General features: G+C 36.1%; 2 protein-coding genes across 7 annotated transcripts in view; one reads left to right on the top strand and one right to left on the bottom strand.

Moving 5' to 3' along the window:
* Positions 1-25,388, top strand: part of kiss1rb (KISS1 receptor b) — a 360,900-nt gene that overhangs the window by 16,962 nt on the left and 318,550 nt on the right. The gene's annotated exons all lie outside the window — the stretch shown is intronic.
* On the bottom strand, positions 860-25,294 carry ythdc1 (YTH N6-methyladenosine RNA binding protein C1). Of its 6 annotated transcripts, none has more exons than XR_015490165.1 (17): positions 25,104-25,294; positions 24,473-24,574; positions 23,121-23,419; positions 18,484-18,859; positions 18,303-18,356; positions 16,231-16,325; positions 16,047-16,155; positions 15,309-15,426; positions 15,135-15,219; positions 12,746-12,915; positions 7,507-7,586; positions 7,169-7,205; positions 7,034-7,073; positions 5,584-5,649; positions 5,105-5,263; positions 1,976-3,336; positions 860-1,910 (listed from the first exon to the last, which is right to left on the bottom strand). XR_015490165.1 is itself a non-coding variant. In XM_087251826.1 (16 exons), exons 1-16 carry the CDS (start codon positions 25,129-25,131, stop codon positions 3,115-3,117), a joined length of 2,037 nt encoding a protein of 678 aa, XP_087107952.1. In that variant the 5' UTR covers positions 25,132-25,294; the 3' UTR covers positions 860-3,114.

Here is a 25,388-nt window from a genome sequence, read left to right as displayed (position 1 = left end):
CTATAAACAACTTTTTTTTTTCTCTTCAGTAGGTTATGCATAAAATATGGTAATTCTTATGGTTTAATAAAAATAAAGATTTTTGGAAATCACCAGGCGACCCCCCTTCATTGTCCCGAAACACCTTGGGGGGGTCCCGACCCCCACTTTGAGAATCACTGGGCTACAGAACAAACCACTGTTTTACAATGACTTGCCTAATTACCCTTATTAAACCCTAATTAACCTAGTTAATCCTTCAAATGTCACTTTAAGCTGAATATTAGTGTCTTGATAAATATCTAATCAACTATTATTTACTGTCATCATGACAATAAAAAGAAATCAGAGATTAGAAATGAGTTATTAAAACTATTACGATTAGAAATGTGCTGAAAAAAAACAAACCAGGGGACAATTTTTACAGAGGGGCTAGTAATTGTGACGTCAAATGTATAAATACTCCATATATTATTTAAATGGTAACACTTTACAAAAAGGTTTATTAGTTAATGCATTTACTAACATGAACTAATCATGAACAACACTTGTACAGCATTTATTAATCATAATTGAACATTTACTAATGCATTATTAACATCCAAGTCTATGTTTGTTAACATTAGTTAATGCACCATGAGTTAACATGAACTAACAATGAACTACTGTATTTTCATTAACTAATATTGACTAACATGAATAAATACTGTAGTAAATGTATTGTTCATTGTTTGCTCATGTTAGTAAATGCATTAATTAACATTAACTAATCAACCTTATTGTAAAGTGTGACCATTTAAATATACTGCAGAAAGCTGCTATGTTTAAACACAATGCTTGTTTTGGGCTGTAAAAGCTCTCGTCACGAAAACAAAACACGAGCAAGTGACTTTCGTTTATTTTTCTGTTTTGTACAAAACGTATCCACACAGTATCCGACAGATACTCGACAACAAACGGCCAAAGTAACCTTCATGACATTTAATCCTTTCACGGGACAGAAGAAGCAGGAGGTGTGGGAACATCTTACTCCATATATCCCCACCCCCAAAAACAAGCCCAGCTTCAGACAAAGCTAAAGAAACATACTTGATACAAGAGTCATATTTAGCAGTGCCTAAAACACCGGCAGCTATGACCTCACCTAAATGTACAACAGAAATCACAAAGACGGCAGCAGAGTTAGCGGACACCGAAAATCTGCAACAGCCACGTGAGGAACAGTCCGTTCACGAGAGAGAGAAAATAACAGGACAAAGCAGCTCTCAATACTGAACTACACGGAACCAATGCTTAAAAGAGGAACTAATAAGATGGTAAAAAGGATTTTTGGTTTTCACAGTCATTAAAGTTGAACGCACTGCATGCATGATGCTAACAACGGCACGGGATCGAGGATAAACATAAAAAATGCCCAGAAATGTTCAGTTCAGCTTCCTCATAAACATTAAAGGGGTTAGTTCACGCAAAAATCAACACCTATTTACTTTCCCTCAAGTGGTTACACTGCAGTAAATGCTTTATCTTTTGCCTCGTTTCTAGTCCAAATATTTAAACATTCTTAAAATCAAGAAGCATTTAGACAAGTAAAACTACGGCTTGTTTTAAGAAATAATATGCCAAATTTAAATGAGTTTTCATTAAAACAAGCTAAATAATCAGCCAATCGGGGAAGAGAAATGATCTTATTCTTCATTTGGAGATCAGATTATTCTGCTCACCTCATTATTAGATTATTTAGCCTGTTTTAAGGAAAACCTCACTTATTATTTCTTAAAACGAGTTTTTAGCTTGTCTAGAAAATGCTTCTTGATTTATTTGTAGATATTTAAAAAAAAAAAAAATCTAAGAAAAGCTTTCATTTGCACCTTTACTCCTGTTAAACACACAAAAAAATGATATTTTATGAGCTAAAAACCAGTAACCATTGACTTCCATGGTATTTGCTTTTCCTGCAATGGAAGTGAATGGTTACTGGTTTCCAGAATTCTTCTACTTCTACTATACATATTTAGACTACAAACAAGGCGAAAGATCTAAATATTCTTAAATCAAGACATATTCTAGACGAACAGAAAATAGTGTCTTGTTTTAAGAAATATGCTAAATTTAAGCCAGTTTTTCCAAAAAAAAAAATAAATAAATAATACAAGCTAAATCATCAGCCAATGGAGGGAAGAGAAATGATCTTATTCTTCATTTGGAGATCAGATTATTCTGTTTTAAGGAAAAACTTGCGTAATATTTCTTAAAACGGCAGTTTTTAGTTTGTCTAGAAATGCTTCTTGATTAAATTTGTAGATATTTGGATTAGAAACGACTAAAAATCGTAGAAGAGTATTTATTTGAAGCTTTACATCTGTTAAACACACAAATAATTATATTCAACAAGCTGAAAACCAGTAACCATTGACTTCCACAGTATTAGTTTTTCCTACAGTGGAAGTCAATGGTTACCGATTTCCAGCATTCTATATATATTTACATACACTCTAAACTACACTAAAGATCTAAACATTCTTAAAATCAAGAAGCATTTTCAAGACGAGCAAAAAATAGTGTCTTGATTTAAGAAATAGTGTCAAATATAAGTGAGTTTTACCTTAAAACAAGCTAAATAATCAGCCAATAGAGAAAGATGTATTGTTCTTCATTTGGAGATCAGATTATTTTGCTTACGTCATTGCACGTTAATTATTAATTATTTAGCCTGTTTTAAGAAAAAACTCACTTATTATTTCATAAAACGACAATTTTTAGCTTGTTTAGAAAATGTTTATTCATTTATTTTGTAGATATTTGGATTAGAAACGACTAAAAGTCTAAGTAGAAGCATTTATTTGCACTTTGACATCTGTTAAACACAAAAAAAGACATTTAAGCTGAAAATCAGTAACTATTGACTTCCATGGTATGTGCTTTTCCTACAATAGAAGTCAATGGTTACCGGTTTCCAGCATTCTTCAAAATATCTTCCACAGAAGAAAGTTTGAGGTTTGAAACAAGTAAACAGAGTTTTTATGGGTGAACTATCCCTTTAACTATTTATATATATATAAAAAAACAGATAAATGAAATAAACACTATCTACAAAGTGATTAATAAAAAAGGGAATAAAAGTGAAGTGTTTCCCCCCTATCTCCGGTATCGGCCTCTCTCCTTTTCTCTCTCGCGGTCTCGAATTCTCTCTCTCTCGCGGTCCCGCTCCCGTCCACGTTCTCGCTCTCGGTCTCTCCGTCCGTCTCTGGGTCGGTCACGCTCTCTCTGACGGTCTCTCTCCCGCGGTCTGCTTCTGCGTCCGCTCACCACTGCCTGCGTTCGCCTTAGAAAATCATCCACACGCATGTCGTAATCATGCTAGAAAAAAATAAATGCAAAAGAATGAGCATGATGAACATCACCAAACACAACATTCAGTAGCACCTAAATGAGTGAAAGACATTCACCGGCCACTTTATTAGATACACCTGTCGAACTCTGTTAACACACATTTCTAACCAGCCAATCACATGGCAGCAACTCAATGCATTTAGGCATGTAGACGTGGTCAAGCCTACATCCATCCTTCCATCCCTTTATAAGCACAGTATCTCCATCTTCTGACGGCTACTTCCGGCAGGATAACCCGCCATGTCAAAGCGTGAATCATCTCAGACTGGCTTCTTGAACATGACAATGAGTTCACTGTACTAATGGCCTGCACAGTCGCCAGATCTCAATCCAATAGAGCACCTTTGGGATGTGGTGGAATGGGAGATTCACATCATGGATGTGCAGCCGACAAATCTGCAGCAACTGTGTGATGCTATCATGTCAATATGGAGCAAAATCTCTGAGGAATATTTCTAGTAAGTCTAGTAAGGTGTACCTAATAAAATGGCCGGTGAGTGTAATTTATTCATTTATCCATATTATTCATTTACAAACAAATTCTGCTGTTGCTCTCCATTTTACTTTATCATTTAAAGCAGTGTTTCTCAACCACGATCCTGGAGGACCATCAGCACTGCATGTTTTGGATGTCTCGGTCGTCAGTCACACCCATTACAGGTCTTTCAGTCTCTGCTCTGAGCTGCGCATGGATGGATTTGCTCTTCAGTGTTTGAACTTTCAGCAGTGAAAATTAACACTGAACTGAACTAAACTCTGAAAACTGGACTGACACCGTTTCAATTTACTAGAACTAATATGTTAGGCTGCTTTGACACAATCTCTTAATTTCTACATTGTAGAAGCGCTATAAAAATATAGATGAATTTAATAATGATCTGAATCCGGTTAAGGAGACAAGGAAAATGTGCAGAGCTGGTGCTCATCCAGCAACATGGTTGAGAAACACTGATTTGAAGGGATAGTTCTCCCCAAAAATTATATTTACACACAATTTAATCTTCCTCGAGTGTAAAACCGTTACTATGTTGAACACTAAAGAAGATAATTCATAAGCTGAAAACCGGTAACCATTGACTTGCATGGTAGAAAAAAAACAATACAATGGAAGTGAATGGTTACCGGTTTCAACATTTAAAAAGAAACTACTTATTTTGTGCACATCACAAAAAGGGAACTTAAAGGTTTGCAAAATTTAAAGAGTGAGTGAACAAATGACATTTTAATTTCCTTTAAATTCACATGATAATTAATTAATAATTCACTAACATTTAAAAAATTGACAATGCTGACATATTGGACTCCATTTTTTTAAAACATACTAAATCGCCACGTATTAAGTACAAAGTGAGCTCTTATTTATAATTATATAAATTCATAATTACTAAACATATAAAATATATAATTCATAATAATATTAATATTTTAACTGTAATATATACATTACTTTAATATAAAAACTATAATATGTAGCAGTCAGAAGGTACAACAATTCATAATAGATGTAGTTATACACTTTTTATTGAGGTCATTACTTTTGACTTGTGTATTTATAAATAAAACACATTAATTTAAATGAACAGCAAGATAATGCTACAGTAAATTTAAAGCATCATCAAGCATATCAGAGGCAGCTACACAGTTTGCAGCTTCATCAGCAAACATGCAATAATATCAGTCGTATCTGATGCCTTGCAGGCAGTATCTGAGTGTGTTTTAAGAGGCAAATCATTACCAAACTGGAGGCGAAAGAGCGGACGACCCTCTTTTCCCTGAAGCGGGCATCATGGGGCATGGGGTGGTGTCCAGAGTAAGGCGGGTGAGCCTGGGGTGGAGGAGGGTGGTGCTGGTAATACGGGTGCTGAGGAGGATGCTCCATACCAGGGTACGGGGCCTTCACATCAAACATATTAGAGTGTTACTATAAGAGCTGCAAGATATTGTATAAACCACAACCAATATTTTTACAGTCAGCTTGATGGAGACTGAAGTGAAAAGGCCAAAATTGATCAATCATTATTATTTATTAATAACAAAAGACTGAAATGACAATACACAGGCTTGAAAATAACTCATGTATGGTATTTTTAAATGGTATTTAAGTGTTGCAAGAGGGATTTCTTTTTTATTTGTACAACGTAAACCCAAATCATAATCAAAACTGAACCAAAATACACATCAAATTTAGTTTTATTCAATATAATTCAATCTTACCATTCCTTGCCATGGTGGTGGAGGCCCAATGTTGTGATGGAATTCTCTCATATAGTCGTTGTAGGACTAAAAATAAGAAAACAAAACGTCAAGAATGATATTAACTTCATTACATGGTTTGTTTGATACATGCAACTTTTTACAAAGCCACCAAATCAGTCATGAAGGTCCATTTTCATAAACTGAGATTAACACAGCATCTGAAAACTGAATAATTAATAAGCTTTCCAGTGATGTATGATTTGTTAGGATAGATTAATATTCAGAAAAATATTGAGAAAATCATCTTTAACGTTGTCCATATTATGAAAAATATATATATATAAAAATAAATAAAAATTAAATAAATAAATATAGACATACATAGAGGAAAATTTACAAAATGTCTTCATGGAACATACTTAATACTCTGGTTTTGGCATCTCTCATATAGTCGTTGTAGGACTAATTAGAAAACAAAATGTCAAGTATGAATATTAACGTCATTACATGGCTTGTTTGATGCACGCCACACACATCCTGGCCAGGATCTCTATATTTGGTTTTGTTTTCCAGTTTGTAATAATTGCTTGATTTCCTGAACAAAATCACCAAACCAGTCATAAAGGTCAATTTTCATAAACTGAGATTATACAGCACCAAAAAAACACAATAAATTAGCTTTCCATCATCTATGACCAATTAGAATAGCTCAAAATGTAGAACAATCTGGAATCTGAGGGTTAAAAACACAAAATATTGAGGAAAATCACCTTTTAAGTTGTCTTACTTAAGATAATAATAATAATAATAATAACATTAAATACAAATAAAAATTACAAAAAAATTAAAATGAATAAAAAAAATTAATAATTAAAAAAATAATTAAAAAAATTAATAAAATCTAATTAATAAAAATAAAGTAAAATTAAAAATGTAAAAATAAAAAACAATTAAAAAATAAACCAAAAATATTTTTAAATAAATAATAATAAAAACAACAAGATAAAACGAATAAAAAATTAATAAAAAAATAAATAAAGAAGAAAATATAATTAAAATAAATAAATAATGATAATACAATACAATGAAAGTATAAAATAAAGTAAAAAAAATTAAAGAGACAATATTATTTTTTTAAATCAATCAATAAAATAAATAAATAAAAAGACAAAGACATTTATGGAGGGAAATACATGATAACACTAATGATTTCTGGCATAAAGTAAAAATAAAAACAATTTTAACTCCGATCAACAAAACGGTAAGAGTCTATTCCCATCTGTTGTTGTTTGTTTTAGTGACTTATTGACTAGACTACATAGCTGCATCGGCTAAATAATAAAAACAGTTATATCCTATTCCTTTTTCTGCTGGTACAGTAAAAAAAAAAAAAATTAATATATTAAAAATATTCAATAAAATGACCAACAAATGGCATTTCAAATCCAAAAATAATAATAAAACTTACTCCATTAAGAAACACGTCTCTTCTAACACCAGAAAAGCGCCTGTAGAGAGACAATGTTAATATAACTTAATAAAGTAATAATGTACGTAATAAAGTTATGACACAAGCCCCATTTTTAAGTAAAAGACAACCAACCTGTCCACAGGTGGATTTCGGGGATCTTGCATAAAACCTGAACACACAGTAAATATGAGATTTTACCAGTGACAAAAAGCATAACACAATACCTCCAAAACAACTCAAAAAACATTAATGCTAACACTTATAAACAACCAAATATACCATCTTTAACCCTTCACAGAGCACTCACTGAAATACTCATTAGAGAGTTATGCTAAGACTATTATAAATCAACATCACTGAAGTTACCATACACGGTTCTTCACCCGATAAAGAGTTAAAACACAAGTAATTAATCCCAATTAATCTTTAGGTGTCCTTCATTCAGAAAGCAGACGATTGCGTATATTGACCTGGTCTCTGTGGGAATTCTGGGGTGTAATCAATCCTGGGCCGCTTCCGGTTGTGCATGTCATATTCCTCCGGTCGACGCCTACGTAAATCAGGTACATTAATGTGAAAGACGGCAAAAAGAGCAGAATAAAGCAGACATGAACCATGCAAACAGTAGCACTCATCAATCATTAGTGTGTATACAGGATTACATACTTTAGCAGATTTCGTTCTCACCTCATAATTTGACATATTTCAGTTTGCATGACATACTTTGAGTTTAATTAATAACATTGCCCAGTGATTACGTAAATACCTGACTTGCATGACACATGAAGTGAAACGTTTCTATGCAAGTGCTGTATGTACATTGACACAAATCTACCCTAGTGCTTTTGCATTAGATGCTACTGTCCAGCATGTGAAGTAATCTAGTGATAGCATTTGTGGCATAATGCTGATTAGGGCTGGGTCACGATTGGATTGGAGTCGTGTAAATGATCTGGTTTAAAAACATAAATGGAAATAAACGATGTTGAAATGCTGTTTAGAGAGTGTAAATGCATACAAGAACGAGACTTGGCGTACTGAATTGATGTTTAAGGGACTTACAACTATAAAGATTTTACCTTGACATCATAAAGCATGCAGAGCAGACATTTTAAAGCAGATAGGCATGAACAAATTAGTCACAATTGATGCTATTAAATCCGGCTTTTTACCTTCCTATTATTAAAATGTTCATTAGTAGTTATGAAGAATGATCTTATTCTACATCCCGAATACAACACAAAACCTAAACCCAACTACTGCCTTACTAACTAATACACCAGGGTTTCTACAGGTTTCATCAAGTCGAAATTAAGACTTTAAGACACTTTTAAGACCATAATGAATGAAATTTCAAGTTAAAACCTTTAAAATACCTTAATGTAATGTAAGGAGTATAATTAAACCATATTAATGAGTAAATAGTTAATGAATAAACCTTTCCTAAAACTTTTATTGAAGTATATTTTTGATGATTGGATGGGTGTTGGCACAATTGGGTATAGCTTTGAATGCAAATAGAAACAAAATTAAGACCCATTTAAAATTATTTAAGACCTAAAACACAATATTTCAGTGGATTTAAGACTTTGGTTTTTGAAATTTAAGACATTAAGAGATTTTAAGACCCTGCAGATCCCCGGCACACAGCTAATTAGTGGTTTATTAAGCTAGTACAGTTAGTTAATGTTTGTAAATATCATGAATTGTGTCCTAAAGTGTTATGAGAAATACAAAAATCAACACAATGCCACAAATACTGTTCCAAGAGCTTATCTTAAGCTGAAGCCAGAATAGGCTTTATTTGTTGTTGTTTTCCCTCAGTGTTCAATCCTGAGCAGAGCTCTACAGTTCAACATTTTCATTCATTCAAATGTGAAAACTGACCCGCACACCAGCGCAGGAGAAAGGCGACCCCTATAAGCCGGTAACCTGACCATTTGGCTGCTTTTGCTTCAACAGTCAACAGAGAAATGACAAAACATTGCTAATCTGCAAGAATGCACTTTATATAATGTGTTATATACGCCAGGGCCTGATTAGATTTCCAAGATCACCAAAAATGTGCCTCCAAACCATGTCACGCTTGTTTGTGTTCAATGCCATTTTTCAGCTTCTGTAAAAGCTTGTAAACCCTTAAAATAATTGCATGAGCAATTCCAGCATTATGGATGCGACATTTGCAGTAAAAACTGAAAACATAAATGTTTAGAAGATACATGTTAACATTATATTGAAGCTTTTGTTTATACTTTCCAGAACAATTGACCACAGAGATATGGGATCAGAAAAATATCGATCTGTAAACATGTTTTGTACTTTAAATGAGGAAACTAAACATGAGTTAAGGACGCGACAAAAGTCTGTGGGTTTACAGTATACAGCACACTCTGTAGATATTCTGTGAATTAAACTGCACAACCCAAAACAAATGATGCTAATCAAAAGGATGAGAGTCGGCTCTCTAAAAAACAAAAAGGATTTATTTTATATAATATTTTCACATTTATACGGGAAAAAAAAAAAGTGTCGTTATCGATGTGACATTTCTCCGTTATGGATGTGACAGATGTGGAATTGCCACTTGTGACATTGGTAAATCAAATATAGAATAGTTTGAAAGCATTGACTGATGCATTGAGTATTTCTTAACTACTGTAAAATACTTGCTTGCACTAAAAACCCAGAAATGGTTTCTGTATTTTGGTAAAAACTTTTTTTTTTCATGGCAAGGTTGACATTGATGAAATTGGTCAAATATAATTTTAGGCAATATGCTTTTCTTACCATGTTACCACCAAAATAGTTAGTAAAAAAAGCATATTGCAATTTTAAAAAACTTTTGCACTAAAAACTCAAACTGTACTAGGAATAACGTTAAAAAAACACTTCAAAATGATGAATAAGTTTCTCACTGTCTAGCTGTTTTTAAAGTCCATTTGACTTTCACAGACATCGTTTAACTTGTTTAACATTGTACTTAATGAATTAAACTTTTATACTTTTAATAATGTGCTTTAGTCATTTTCATTAGTTAAATATATATATGGAGAGGTTGGATGCAAAAACCTCAAACTAAATGCCGTTCTGTATTTTCTTCTAAAATGAGCATTTTTCTCAGGCTTACTAATATTACTTTTATAGTGACAAGCAAGTTCTTTTTATTGCCTTGAAAGTGAAATAACCAAACATAAACACAGGAGGTTGATAAAAATGCTAATTTTAGGAGAAAATTTCAGATGGCATTGAGGTTTTTGCATCTGAACGCTTTAAATATGTATATACAGTTTAAGTAAAAATTATAAGCCCCCCTGGATTATTAGCCCCCCTGTTTATTTTTTCCCCAATTAACAGAGCTGATTTGTTCAACACATTTCTAAACATAATAGTTTTAATAGCTCATCTCTAATAACTGATTCATTTATCTTTGCCATGATGACAGTAAATAATATTAGACTAGATATTTTTCAAGACACTTCTATACAGCTTAGTGACATTTAAAGGCTTAACTGGGTTAATTAGGGTAACTAGGCAGGTTAGGGTCATTAGGCAAGTTATTGTATAACGATGGTTTGTTTTGTAGACTATCGATAAACTAATTAGCCCAAAGAGGCTAATAATTTTGACCTAAAAATGGTTTTAAAAAGTAAATTCTAGCCGAAATAAGTCTTTCTCCAGAAAAAAAAATATTATCAGACATACTGTGAACATTTCATTGCTCTGTTAAACATCATTTGAGAAATATTTAAAAAAAAAAAAAAAAAAAAAGAGGCAAAAATTCAAAGAGGGGCTAATAATTCTGACTTCAACTATGTTTGTACGTATATATATGTACGTATATGTATATATATATATATATATATATATATATATATATATATATATATATATAAAAACACACACACATATTGCCTATAAAATTTTTAAGTTAATTTCAATGTGAACTCATTTCTTATTTCTCTGTTGACCTCAAAAAATACAACATAACATACAATCAACCTATTATAAACGTCTTTGAAAGTTTGAGTAAAACATTTTTCACATTTGCGATTGATCAATTTAAAACAAGCATTGTAATATTTCATTATTATTACAAACTATACTTGTATATCGGTCAAAGCTGCAATTTAATAATTAATATAGACTATCAAGTATGTTTGCATGCGCTCTCTCTCTCTCACACACACACAACCATAGAGCCCTGCTCAGAATTGGATAACTGTCTGGCTGTCCTAATAAATAAACACTCCTCAATTGTGTCATGGTGGACACTTCTGACGTGTCTTGCAATACTACACTAAAATAAATCACAAATCTATTAAATAAACAAGTGCCCTTAGTGAAAATATCATTGTAAACCAAAGGTAAGAAACCCAATGTGTGAAGAAAAACAAAACAGTATCTATAGTAGAGAACAGTAAGATCTGGTTGAGAGTGTGACATACCGCATTCTTGTAGTTTTGTGACTGCTAACGTTGGCAAATACTTTAAAGAGTAAAAGTTCATATAAAAGTCCATCTTATGCTTTTAACACTTTTGTTTTTAAATGGGTGGGCTCGGTAAAGCAGAAGAAGGGGGGAGTGATAAGGAGTGGTGCAGTCCATTGCAAAGCAAACCAAAAACGGACCAAGAGAAGATCCAGACCTCTGGAAATAACCCTTCTCTTGGGGTACTCAGTCCATGGAGGGCTCAGAGAAACACAGAAGAAGGGAAGGGTGGAGGCATCATTTTTACACCAGCTTTAGTCCAAACCGCCTACCTACCACCAGCAGGAGCATCCCAGCGATTGAGCAAGGGGCTTTTCTCGTAAGATAGAGGGTGGGGAAAGGGAAGGGACCGTGTAAACACTGTAATGCATCCCAATTGGAGTCCATCAGTTGGGGCAATGCAAAAAAAAACAAGGATGAGTCCTTTTTTTGAGGGCCAACAACAGAGTTCATGTAAAGCAGTGCTCTATAGGGACAGTCCCTGCTGCGATCTGAGTCCATTAGCACTGCAAACGGGACGGCTAACCCCTCCGGCAGCACCGCAGAAGAATTTATTTACTTTCCTCCTTCCCTCCCTGTCTTTCCCTCTCTGTTTTCATGCCGTTTTGACGCTACACCCCAATGCACACTTCAATCACTATCTACATCCTCAAGCACATTTTTTTTTTCCTCTGCAAAGAAGTCCCAAAACACGCTCCTCTTGAACGCTCTTTTTAAACCAACGACTGCTTTCTGCCCCTCAAAATCGACGTGCCATCGTCTTCTGTTTAATTATAAAGGCTCCTTTTAAAAAGAGTCCCAAATTTGACTGGCTCTATCCCCCACGGACACTCCTGCAAGAAAAGGCTTTGGGAACAAATTTAAACAGTCTCATCTATGGAAAGACTACACAACCATTTCTGAGGCTTAAGTTGTTAGCATTTAACATGTATATATGTATAAAGATATCAAATGACACCATTTCAACTCCCGTTATTATTAACCATGAATATTATTAGCAACGGATGATTTACGCAGTGACTTTTTTTTTTTTTCCCCCACAAAAAAAAAAGCGCCGCAGCCGGTCCCGGTCTGCTCTGGTGGGCTTGGCTCGTGGTGCTCTTCTCTGACCCTCTCTGATGAAGGCGAAGGTGGAAAAACAACCGAAAACACACACTTGCTCCCTTGGCATCAGGTGACAGGGACACAAGTGCGCACTAGCAGTCCAAAGAACATTTCTAACCTTCCCATGTCCCGAGGGACGGGCTCTCTGTGGGGCAGTCGGCCCCGAGATCGAGGCTCTGAGTGCATCCTCCTCTTGTGGCGCATTTTGTGAATGACCTGATACAAATCAATGCTCTCGTCGTGGGGGAAGAGCATGCAGAGCTCCGTCCCGCACTCTGGTTCAATCTCCTGCAGACGGCCGTTCGCAGACGTCCCACACAATCACATGGCACAGAGAAGACAAAAAGAAAAGAAAATTAGTGTTTGAACAATCAGTATGACTTGCACAATATATATCGTTTTAGCATCGATATTGCAATGTGCGAATCTGCAATAGTCACATCACAGAATCTTCAATGTCATATTGGGATTAATACAACATTACTTAAGGTTATGATGGTTTGAAAGACCTGTGATTAAGATCATTTAAACCAGTGGTCCCCAACCACCGGGCCGCGGACCGGTACCAGTCTGTGGAACAATTGGTACCGGGCCACATAAGAAATGATAAATTATTTCTGTAGAAAATATACCCCCCGCGACTTGGTTTCTTCCACCCACCCCCGCCATCTGACATGAAATCAACTATGCCAAAATCCACCACGCAGTGGGAAGAACTCTCGCTAGAATATAGCTCAGTGGATGTTGTTGATAGTTTAAAAGTTATAAAACAGGTATCAGAGTCCAAATCAGCAGAGCAATTTAAGGACTGTGCATATATGTGTGCGTGCATCGCTAAGTAAGTACCCGAAATCATTGCAATATGTATCTACATGCAGTTTCACATAACATATCATGCTCATTAAGGCTGTAACATGCCAATGCATACATTTAATTCGGCTATACGGTTGTATAATTGTTAAATGTTTGGCACAGATGTTATGTATTTGATGCATACAAACCTTGATTGAAACATAATCAGACCGCGATAGTGCAACTAGCGCATGCGCACCGAGTTGTTCATGATTAACCTGGATGCACGAGCGCAGCAGACCTCAAAGTGAAAACTGCAAACACACTGAAAAGTTTGCATCTCCATTAGGGCTGTGCAATTAATCGAAAATCCGATTTCGATTATGGCTTCTAACAATTATGAAAAACCATTAATCGAGATAAACGATTATTCCATTATTTACCGCCCCCTTTCCAGTTGTCCTCACCTGTTGCTCTTAAAAGCGCGAAAGACCGCATGCTTTTGTGTGTGCGGCGCGCAGACAGTCAGAAGCATGCGGCCTGCACTTGGTCTCATTCGCACATTATGACGAGCAGAGAGCACACACATCTTAAGTCATTAATGTGAGCGCTTTAATGTTCAAATAGGTGTCAAAACGCGGTGTTTAGTGATTATTCATATTAACCCTCATTCTGTAATAAACAAACGAGTTGAGGAGGATGAAAAGACACGTGAAAGTGAAACCATTAAAGTGACAGAGCACAGCTGCCGCCTGTTTTATCATGATTAATAAAACAACGAGAAAATCCCTCTTTGCTCTTGACTGAAGACTTTTGTTGCTAAAGTGTTTTTCTTACGGTGAAGATGCTAAAAGAACAGTTTGTTTTATATTTTTATTCTATTGTATTTATTTCTCTTTCCTTTGCAGGGAGGAAAATAATATATGCAGTTGAAGTCAGAATTATTAGCCCTCCTGAATATTACCAACCCTTTTCCCCGAATATCTGTTTAATGGAAAGAAGATTTCTGAACATAATAGATTTAATCATTCATTTCTAATAACCGATTAATTTTATCTTTGCTATGATGACAGCTCATAATATTTTAGTAGATATTTTTTTAAATTCAAACATTCAAATTCAAAGTGTGATTCAAAAGCTTAATTAGGGTAATTAGGCAGGTCATTGTATAACAGTAGTTTCTTCAGCAGACAATAAAAAATATATTTCCTAAAGGGGCTAATAATATTGACCTTAAAAGAGGTTTCAAAATATGATTATAATATTATAATTTGCTTTTATTCTAGCTAAAACAAAACAAATAAGCCTTTCTCCAGAAGAAAAATATTAGAGGAAATGCTGTTAAAATTCCTTGCTCTGTTAAACCTCATTTGGGAAATATTTATTTAAAAAAAATTCTCAGGAGTACTAATAATTTTGACTTCAACTAATAATCGTTTGGAATAATCGTGATTACAATTATGACCAAAATAATCGTGATTATGATTTTTCCCAAAATCGAGCTGCCCTGATCTCCATAAATCTAATCTTCATGGCATTTAATCTTCAACGCCCTCTGGCCTTCAGTTTATTTCTGATCGCAAAACCGTGCTTTTCTGACAAGATGTGCATGTCGATCACAACTTTGCAATTTAATTATGATTAAATCACGCTAATTGTCCAACTGAATGTGACAGTTACACCCCTGGGTTATGGAAGGAGTTTAAACAGCTAACCTGTCCGTCACGTCCGATCTTCACAGGCTTGTGCTCATTCCATGGGTTAGCAAGATGAGCCGTTTTGGTGAAAGGTAATTCCCGCCTTCAAGCAGAATGAAAACAAACCTCAATAAATCAATAACAGTAAACAACAAACAAAAGCCAGACGTGAACGCGCTCTTGATTTTATACCTGCAAATCCAGTCAATTTTAAAGACTCCTCCAAGCATCTTGGCATTCATGCCTGCAGGCAAAACCCAGTGTATGGGAGATCCTCCATGATGAGACTCTGAGGACAGCCGTGCAAAACCTGAAACAAACACAAATGAGTTCATGAACATAAATCAAGCCATGTGAAATTAATTCACATTTGTTCAGTGAAAAGATAAAGTCAATGCATATATATATATATAGAATAATAACTAAAAATGTGGACATGAATTCAAGTTTGGCAGGTGGATCTTAATAAAATCAATACATTGTAAAATGCCATAGTCATTACAGAGCATAGGTCTCAAACTGGATTCCTGGAGGGCCGCAGCTCTGCAGTTTTGCTCCAACCCTTATCAAACACAGCTAATCCAACTAATAAAGATGTTCAAGACCACTAGATACTATTAAGCAGGTGTGAGTAAGAGGTGGTTGAAGCTAAACTATGCAGAGCTGTGGCCCTCCAGGACTTGAGTGTGAGAATATTTGTTACAAAGTCTAAGCTAAAGGCACAATATGTAAGATGTTTTCATTAAAATATCCCAAAACTACTAAAACAGTATTATATATTTAGTTGACTTGTGTACTTTATCAAGTCCAAATGACGATAAAGAGCTCAAGAGTCATAAAATCATCAAACTACGCCTTTGTTTGTTGTGAATACACGCCCTCTTGTGGTGAAAATGACATACTGTTGCATGTTTTTCTTTTTTAACGTACCTTGAAATTTTCCACTCTCCCTGACTGAAAAAATGAGCACAACACTTCGAGCAGCGCGAAAAGCAGCATTGAGTTTTTTCTCGTTGACAGGCAGAGTGGACCACACGCCCTGCGGAGAGATAAATATGCCAGATTAATAAAGTAAAGCTTCCGTTAAATGCAAGTTTGTTCAAACTCTACACACCTTCGCTTTAGCCAGGGAAACGTTCTCATGATTGTTGCTCTTAATGAGAAAAAACCTGGCCTCTCTCAAGATGTGCTTCAGCTTGTTGATCCGATCTTTAAAAAACAAAGACATTATATAAACAATGCATTTCAAAACTGAATAAAATTTGATCAGATTCTAAACTCTAATCAGATTTATTTTGCTTATTTCTAAATCATAATTTCCAATTTATAAAAAAACATGTCGGTACATTCAAATGGTTCATAAATTGGACAGAAATACCTCATTTCAAACAAAATATCCTAAAAAGCTTTTTTAGTAAATAAATTGTCATCACAAAAGTCCAGTCCAAAGACATGCGGTACAGGTGAATTGGGTGGGCTAAATTGTCCGTAGTGTATAAGCGTGTGTGAATGTGTGTGTGGATGTTTCCCAGAGATGGGTTATGGCTGGAAGGGCATCCTCTGCGTAAAAACTTGCTGGATAAGTTGGTGGTTCATTCCGCTGTGGCGACTCCAGATTAATAAAGGGACTAAGCCGAAAAGAAAATGATTGAAATGTTAGTATTGGTCTTTTTTTCTTGTATAGTTTTTTCCTCTATTGTTACGTACAGTGGTTCCTGTAGGATTTTTTCCAGCTGTGTCGGCAGGCCTATTACACAGATCAACCAGCTACCTAACATTATTTCAATACAAATATTGTGAACGCAATACTACAAGTCGAGATCGCATTTATGTAATATGAGCATGTCAATCTCTTTGCTTGTGTGCTGATTTCCTCTGTTTTTGCACATCCTCAAATAGCAGATCTTCTTGTGCGCTCTCAAATAAACCCTGCTGAAGTGGGATTTAGTGCATTTAAGTAACGAGTATGTCTCCGTCATTTATTAGATTTGCTAGGAATATTTATGAATGTCTCTAATAGACCTACAAAGCGGCATTGGTGTGTCCTGAAGTAAAGTAAAACGGCTATAAACTCCAGCAAGATAAAGTCATTCTACGCAGAATCACAGACCTTTATCTGTAAATAAAGTATAATTATGGAAACTGTGTTCATCATAACTGATAGCTGCGTCGTGTTTGCTGGCCTCACACAGTCCTGTCAGTCAGTCAGCATGTAACCTTAAAGGGTTAAACAAATAACACACAGCACTACTATGGTCACAGAAAGTTTTAATTTAGCTTACATTTAAATATGTTTTGGTGCAATTATAACCCACTATAAATTAACCAAAAAAGCAACTGAATGAACGTTTTGAATGAGAAGCTCTAATGTAGCTGTGGCAGGTAAGAATTTTGGTGTGGCGCCCCGCCATGGAAGAATGAATGTAGCAGAAACCATGTGTACACATCATATGTCTGTGTGTGAACATTTAGCAATGCATATGAGTGTTAATACATATGAGTGTATTCAGGCCCCATTTACACTAGTGTGTTTTAGTTTTAAAACGGCGTTTTAGATCAAAAACGATCTGCGTCCACACTAGCGTTTCTGAACATATCTCCGTCCACACTACGCCACCAAAAACATATCACGTGACCATTTGCGCACTCTGGGCACGCGCGTTCTAGTATAAACAGAAAGCATGTGTCTCGCTCTGCATTTGGTAACTGTTAGTCAACAAACGGCGGTTGAACAATGAACACGATGGCAAAGAAAGCAAGAGAGGTAGTTTTGTGGACAGACGACGAGATCGAGTTGTTACTAAACGTAACAAATGAATAACTGCACAATGGCGCCTAAAACAGACAATAGTGGAAACAACGCTCCCATTTCTGTGTCCGTGTTGTTGTTTACAGTAAAGGCTGGTCTGCTGTCTTCCGGTAGCGTTAAATCAATCAGGTAGCAAATTTCAGCAGCCCCGCCTCCGTTTTCAGATGTCTCCGTTTTTCCCCAGCCACACTGAGACGGAGCAGCAGCGTTTTAAAATTAAAACGGCTAATCCAGCGTTTCCAAAACGTTCCGTTTTCAGCGTTCGAAAACTCTGGCGTAGTGTGGACGGATGGCGTAACCGTATAAAAACTTCAGCATTTTTAAACAAAAACACATTAGTGTAAACAGGGCCTCAGATGTGAGTGTGAAGTTCTTACCCTTCCTCACATCTCTGACAGACGAGGACAGTTTTTCATGTTTCTTTTCAGAACCTAAAAGTCAGAAACACACCACACTTTGACATTCAGAAGTGTTTAAGGGGCTGTTCACATATTGCGTCTTTTGAGCGTGCAATGGGACGATAATCGGTTTTTAAGCAGACTCTTTGTTAGCTCATACCTGACGCATCTGAGCCTGATGCTGAATGCACAGACTCTCCATCTGAGAACGACACCGACTCAGAGCGCGAGTCACTGGCCTCACTGCGAGTGTCATAGTCATTCTGCTCATTTCCCTCACGAGCGTCCTCCTCCTCCAGCACATACTCTTCCTCTTCATCATCGTCGTCATCTCCCTCTTCTTCTTCCTCCTCTTCCTCCTCTCCTTCCTTCTCTTCTCCTTCCTCCGGCATGGCTCCTTCCTCTTCAACGTCTGAGCAGTTTCCTTCTGACGAAGCCACGGAGCTGCCGGTGGCATATTCTTCTGAATGAGCCTCCTCTTCCCTGGAGGATCGACTTGCTCTGCCTGCACTCTCCTCACTGGTTCTCCGCATCTTCTGGAAATAACATAAGCGCATGCATTACACTTCATACTTTAGTAGCGTACATGTTTAAAGGTCCAGTGAAGTGCTTTGAAATGCGATTTATTTAATTTGATGTTTGACTTAATGAAGAGAGAGTGGGACAGAGTAGCTCCTCCTAGAGCTGTAATCGGGCCATAAAAATTAGTCCCGATAGGGCCCAAGCCCAACAGAATTCGGTCCAAGCCCAACAAGTACATTTTGATTGACAGCTTTTTAAAAGCCCAAACCCGTTTATAGCTCGACATTATTCAAATGTGCACATGCACACAGCTCTTTTGCCTTTTTTCAAGGAGGAGTTATTTTTATGTTTTAACAATGTAAGCCTGGTTTTGCTTCTGCGTCAAGTGACTGGCGTAAACAACAGCGCATGCAACACGCGTAGCTGTGCATTTATACTTCTGCGCGCTGTCTCTGTTGGTCTGCATTAACACTTCTAACGCTAGTTGGCAGTGAAGTGTTAATAGCCCCTTTCACACAGTGATACCAGTAAATATCTGGAAAATTTCCGGAACGACTTTACCGGTATATTGAAAAAAGCGCTGTTCACACAGGCGAGGACGTTACGGAATTTTTACGGAAAAAGAGCATTCACACATCCATTCCAAAATACCGGTAAATTCTGACATCATTCACCACAAATGAGCTTTAAACGGCTGCGCTTGTGTTTGTAACATTTGACTACATCACAAACTCTGTGGATGATCAGTATTGTGAACAACTTCGATGAAAACACATGGAGAAACACTTTCGCATGTCGAGATGTACATGATATGTGTGTGCTGGCGCTCATGGGCTGTTTCACGGGCACACGCAAAGCTTGAAGGTGAACAAACAACGGCTTATCATAAGCATCTTATCGATAATTATTTACACAGTTGGCATTAAGATGAACATATAAACGTGATCTGACTAACATCTAGCGGCTAAATGTGTCTGGAAAAATATTCAAAGGCTTTTGTTCTCATAAACCGCGCGGATGTGAATACGCCTGACTGTTCTGATTGGCTAAAGCAGACGTCTCACGTCAGCACGTTCTAGACGAGCACGCGCTTTTTCCGGCAATCATCCTTCTGCATTAAAAATTAAATCAGCCTTTATTCGTAACAAACGTAGGCTATAGGACACTTGGAAGTTGAAACAAAAAAATATATATATATTCTTTGTAACATCGCAACATCTCAGCACTCTAAATAGATGCACACTTAGCCTTTAAATTGGCCAACACGCCAATAACGAATAACGAAATTAAGATAAAGGCTCTGCGAGATTTGTTTCGCCACTTCTCTTTACAATCTGACCTTAAGTCGACGGTGAAGCTGAACATTAAAAGAATAATGCCAACATTAGCCTGTATATTCTGACTACATTACAATTTTATGATTAAATTAATATTTATTCATAAATTTAAAAACCCTTTACTCACCAAGATTAGGCTACGTGCTTTTGTGGAGGAACCGTTCTTTTTGAACTGACGGCTAGCCTGACCGCAGTGAAAATTCAGTCTTTTTGACTTCTCCGTCATCATTTGTTTCACCTTTGCAGGGAGGGATTTTAATGTTGTAACAAACAATTTGATTACTTTCTCGCGCTCATCGTAATGCATCACATGACTGTTCATTTACTGCGCAAGCCAAGCCCAGCCTGACCCTGTCTAAAATGATAGAAATTAAACCCGAACCAGTCGGGTCCCGTTGGATCCCATCGGGTTCGGGTAAAGATCTTCAGCTCTAGCTCCTCCCCTTTTAAAAAAAACAGCCTATAGCGTTTTGTTTTTATTGTAGCTCTGCCAGTGAGAGTGGTTATGCTAAAGCACATCAAATGAAAAGCAAATGAGAAGAAGGGGTGGGGCATGTCACACTAGGGAGCATTTGATAGGTCAGAAGATTTGATGAGAAACTGAAGTATGAGGTGACGTGAAAAAAAATTGGTGATTGCTTTAGGCGGAAGTGACAAACTGTAAGCTTTAGGTGTTTATATCAGTTTTATATTTTGACACTGTTTTGGAGCACACTTGCTTATAGATATCTTAAAACTAACAGACTGAAACTAACAACATTGTATTTTAATTTCACAGGACCATGAATTGCTTTGAACATTTTTAAAAGTGTCTAGGGGTAGTTCACACAAAACTGAAAATTTATTTATTCTCCCTAATTTGTGTTAAACTTTAATAATTTTATCTGTTTAACATAAAAATGATATTTTGAAGAATGCTGGTTGCTGCAACCCATTGACTTCCATAAAAGGCAAAAAAAATTCTGTGGAAGTCAATGGGTGTGAGCATTTATGTTTCAATACACTTGTGTTGAACAGAGGAAAGAAAATCAAACAGGTTTTAAGCAAGTGAAGAGTTTCTATTTATGGGTGAACTATCCAGGTGTTTCAGAGTACTGGGTTGAGGTTGGAAGGGCATCCGCTGCATGCGTAAAACATGCTGGATTAGTTAGTGGTTCATTCCACCGTGTCGACCCCTGATTAATAAGGCAGTAAAGCTACTTTTCTTGGACAACTACTGTTAATAAACTGAACAAAAAATAAACAAAATGCAAAAATGCATGCACATCGCTTTAAATGGGTGCTCAGCCAAACAGCAAAAACTGCAAAAATATATTTAAAAGGCTCCAAAAATGCCAATTTATTTAATTAATATGACTGAAGCAAAGCGTGTAACATTTCAAGCACACCGGCTCTTCATCAGACAGTCTGTGCTTGAAATGTTACATGCTTTGTGTCAGCCTTTTTAATTTAATAAATTGCCATTTTTGGAGCGCTGTTGTTGCTGCCTTTTTGAACATCTTTGCAAAAAATAAACTACACAATGATTTTAATAAGCACACATTGGTTGACCAAAAAACTTAAATATTTTGCACCATGGTACTGTGTTCTAGCAGAAAATTGTGCTAAATGGATTAGAAACGGGGGCTTGCTTTTTACTTTAATCAGCTAAAATCAGATTCTGATAATAAATCTGATTCTGACAATAAACCTCATCCGAAACTGATTGGTACATATGTGTTATAAATATACTTCTGTATCCAGCCCTACACCTTAACACAACCACATAAAAAAACAAATCTGTTCATCTTAAAACAATTTATTCAAGCACTTTTGTCGATTATATTTTTTCTCTTGGACTACAAATTCTGTCCCGAGTATTTAAGCTGGTACTGGCAACCCTAACAAATTAGGATTTTGTTTGCATCCATTCTGAGCTACCAAACATTTCCAAACAGCTTGCTCAAGTATAAATCTTTTATTTGGCATTAGAAATCGCACAATCCATCTGCATTTGTATTTGTTATTTGCACTGCTTGTTTTCATTAGAAATCATTAAAATGATCTTTAATTTGCACAGTTAGCAGATCACTGGCAACTTCACACTCACGTCTGTGCTTTAATGGGATTGCACTCTAATTTGCACTATTTAGTAAATCTGGGTCAAACTTTCCATGTTTGCTAACAGCTACCATTGCACTGTGAATGCATCACAATCAGTATCACAAGAAGATATTGCTGTGAACAAACAAGAAGTGTTTGCGTTGGCTGAAACGCATAGACTTGCGTGAAGATGTACATCAAAACAAAGGTACCAATGAAAGATTTATGGAGATATTGATGATTTATGTTACCAATACAATATATTTGAATCGTTTGTCAATAGAATCATGCATTAATCCATACTGATGTATCATTAAAACCAAATGGCGTTAGTTAATTTAGTTTCTTCCCCTATGGCAGGGATGTCGAACTCTATTCCTGGAGGGCCGCAGCTCTGCACAATTTAGTTCCAACCCTGATTAAACACACCTGATCAAACTAATTGAGTCCTTCAGGCTTGTTTGAAACCTACAGGTAAGTGTGTTGGAGCAGGGTTGGAACTAAACTGTGCAGGGCTGCGGCCCTCCAGGAATTGAGTTTGACATATCTGCCCTATGGGAATAGTTAAAGGGGTAGTTCACCCAAAAATGAACATTTACTCACTGGTTGTTAACTCAATCGTGAGTAAACCATTAAACCCTAAAGTGTTTACAATCTTAATTAGCTTACTTTTTCTATTGAACACAAAAGATGATATTTTGAAGAATGTTGAAAAGTGAAAGCCATTGACAATCAACAGTAGGAACAAAAACTCAATGAAAGTCTATTGTTGCTGCCTCCCATCACAGAAAAAAGAAACTCAAACAATTCTAAAACAAGTAGAGAATGTATGGGTGCACAATATCTATTGTCTTACCTCTGTCAGCTCAGGCATCAATGGTTTGATCCGTCTCTGTGAGTCTCTGCTGCTGGACAGGCCTTTTTCACCATATCCTTTCGACAGATCAGCCCGAGACGCACCTCCTCTTCCAGAATGGTTCTTTCTGTCATCATATAGATCTTCTGGTGCGTGTCTTCCTCTGGGATTGCTGGTCTTTTTACCGTTTGACCCAGAAGAAGGAGCAGCTCTTTTCATTGGTTGTCTGGTGTTGTGTCCTGAAGCTCGCAGGCGCTTCGCATCCTGAGCATCCCCTCGATCGTGCTTCCTTTTTGACCCTGAGACGTTAAAGTAAACAACCGGTTAATGTGGAAACACTTTTCTCCAGAAAATGAATTTTTACTAGACACAGAAAAATTCTTTAAAGGGACACTCAACTAATCTGGAAATAAGCTCATGTTATAAGTCGCAGAGTTAAACAGCTGTTTGTTATGAGTTTTGAATGCATTCAGATGATCGCCGGGTCTGGCTGGTGCACTTTTAGCTTAGCATAGATCATTGAATCGGATTAGACCATTAGCATCTCACTCACTCAAAAAAAAAAAAAAAAAACAGTTTAGATAATTTTCTTATGTAAAGCTCGACTCTTCTGTAGTTAAATTGTGTACTAAGACTGACAGTAAATTAAGAGTCGCTATTTTCTAGGCTGATATGGCCTAAATTTAGATTCATACTTAATAATCAAGAAACTGCTGCTGTACCATGGCTGCAGCAGGAGCAATGATTTACACAGAGCCGGATTTTTTCATAATATGCATATTTTGTTAATATTTTAGCTTTGTGTTATCAGACAATGTAAAAATATATACATATAACATGTATAAAAATATATAAAATATAACATGCGCTTATAAATGAGCTTAAATAAGTTTCAAGGTAATTATAAATAGATTTATTTTTCTGTAAAAAAAATGCAATATATAAAGGCAATTGTGAGTGCATTGGATCAGCAAAGCCGGTTCTGTAATCAGTAGTAAATCTCAAGCAAGTGTTTTCAAATATGCAAATATCACATGCATAATTGCAGATTACTTAATTGGGGGAATCTGTTCATGTCCGCCATTCCAAGTCTATACAAAATTAAGCATTTCAACCAACAGTGGACCTACACATAGGCCTAATATTATTATTATTGTCGTATAAGAAATAAAACTAATAATAGCCTACTCATGTTAACCTTTATTTAACATCTACAGAATCCTGATCTTGATTTTAGGCCAGATAAATCGTGATTCTCATTTTAGCCAGAATCGTGCAGCCCTAATTACATGATAGTTTACCAAAACTTGATGCAGTGAAGAAAACCCGGTTAAGGGTTTAAAGTGCTGTACCTTTTTTCTCGTTAACATCATGTTCACTTTCAGGATTGTAGAGCTCGTCGTCCTGGTCAGGAGCATCAGTCAAAATGTCTTCCAGCACATTGAGTTCCCCGTCTGGAGATGGAAGCACACCAAAACATTGCATTTTAGATACTGACACAATACACAGCGGGATATACGGTGTTTTTACACACGTGCTGTTTATTATAAAACTTCGAATCGATGTAAACAACATGCAAATGCTATGATTCTTCTCTAGTAGAAAATCATCCATTGTTGTTGTGCTTCAAATCCTGGTGAGGTTACATAATGTGCTTTATATAAGATCTAAACTTGAAATACATCTCTTATACACACAAATAAAATAAATAGAAGTATCACTTGACGTGTATAAAAACAAAATAATGACATTTCTCAAGTAAATAGATTAATATAAACAAATAACCTCTATGAAAACATGCGTTAGCATCATGCTAAGCTAACTACTTATCGACGGTATGCAAAACATTAACAATACATATTTTTAAAAACAACGTGAATGACTTTTTGAAAGCTTGGTTAACGAGTAATGGCTAATTATTTATTTTATAACCAAACAAAATCCTTTGTTAGTGAATCTGTGGACACAAATGTGATCGTTTACCTTTCTCGTCTCTCCTGTCGACGGACATCTTGAGCCCCGCGTGGATTTAACACACTTTAAAGGCCCTCCTCTCGCTTTCTCTCTCTCTCACTTTGTTCTTAATAACACTATTTATTAATAGTTATGTCTGAAAATCTTACAGAGCACTAAATGTTTGGTGGTCACGGTGTATTCGTCTGCTTCAAAATGGCGGATTGCCTTTCTCCCGCATGAGGGTTGCCAAATACTCAGAGGAAATCACACGCCTTTGTTATTGACCACACGCTTCGGACAAATAACTCATGT

The sequence above is a fragment of the Danio rerio genome, chromosome 5 (genome assembly GCF_052040795.2).
Source record: "Danio rerio strain M-AB ecotype USA chromosome 5, GRCz13ab, whole genome shotgun sequence".
NCBI classification, from domain to species: Eukaryota; Metazoa; Chordata; class Actinopteri; order Cypriniformes; family Danionidae; genus Danio; species Danio rerio.
The sequence above is the reverse complement of the archived record's forward strand: the minus strand, read 5'-3'. Positions and strand labels throughout refer to the sequence as shown.

Coding starts and splice junctions, on each gene's coding strand:
- ythdc1 (XM_087251826.1), bottom strand. CDS start 25,131: ATGTCCGTCGACAGGAGAGACGAGAAAG. Junction 23,420..24,472: donor TGATGTTAACGAGAAAAAAG/GTACAGCACTTT, acceptor TTAACGTCTCAG/GGTCAAAAAGGAAGCACGAT. Junction 18,357..18,483: donor ATCAGGCTCAGATGCGTCAG/GTATGAGCTAAC, acceptor TCTGACTTTTAG/GTTCTGAAAAGAAACATGAA.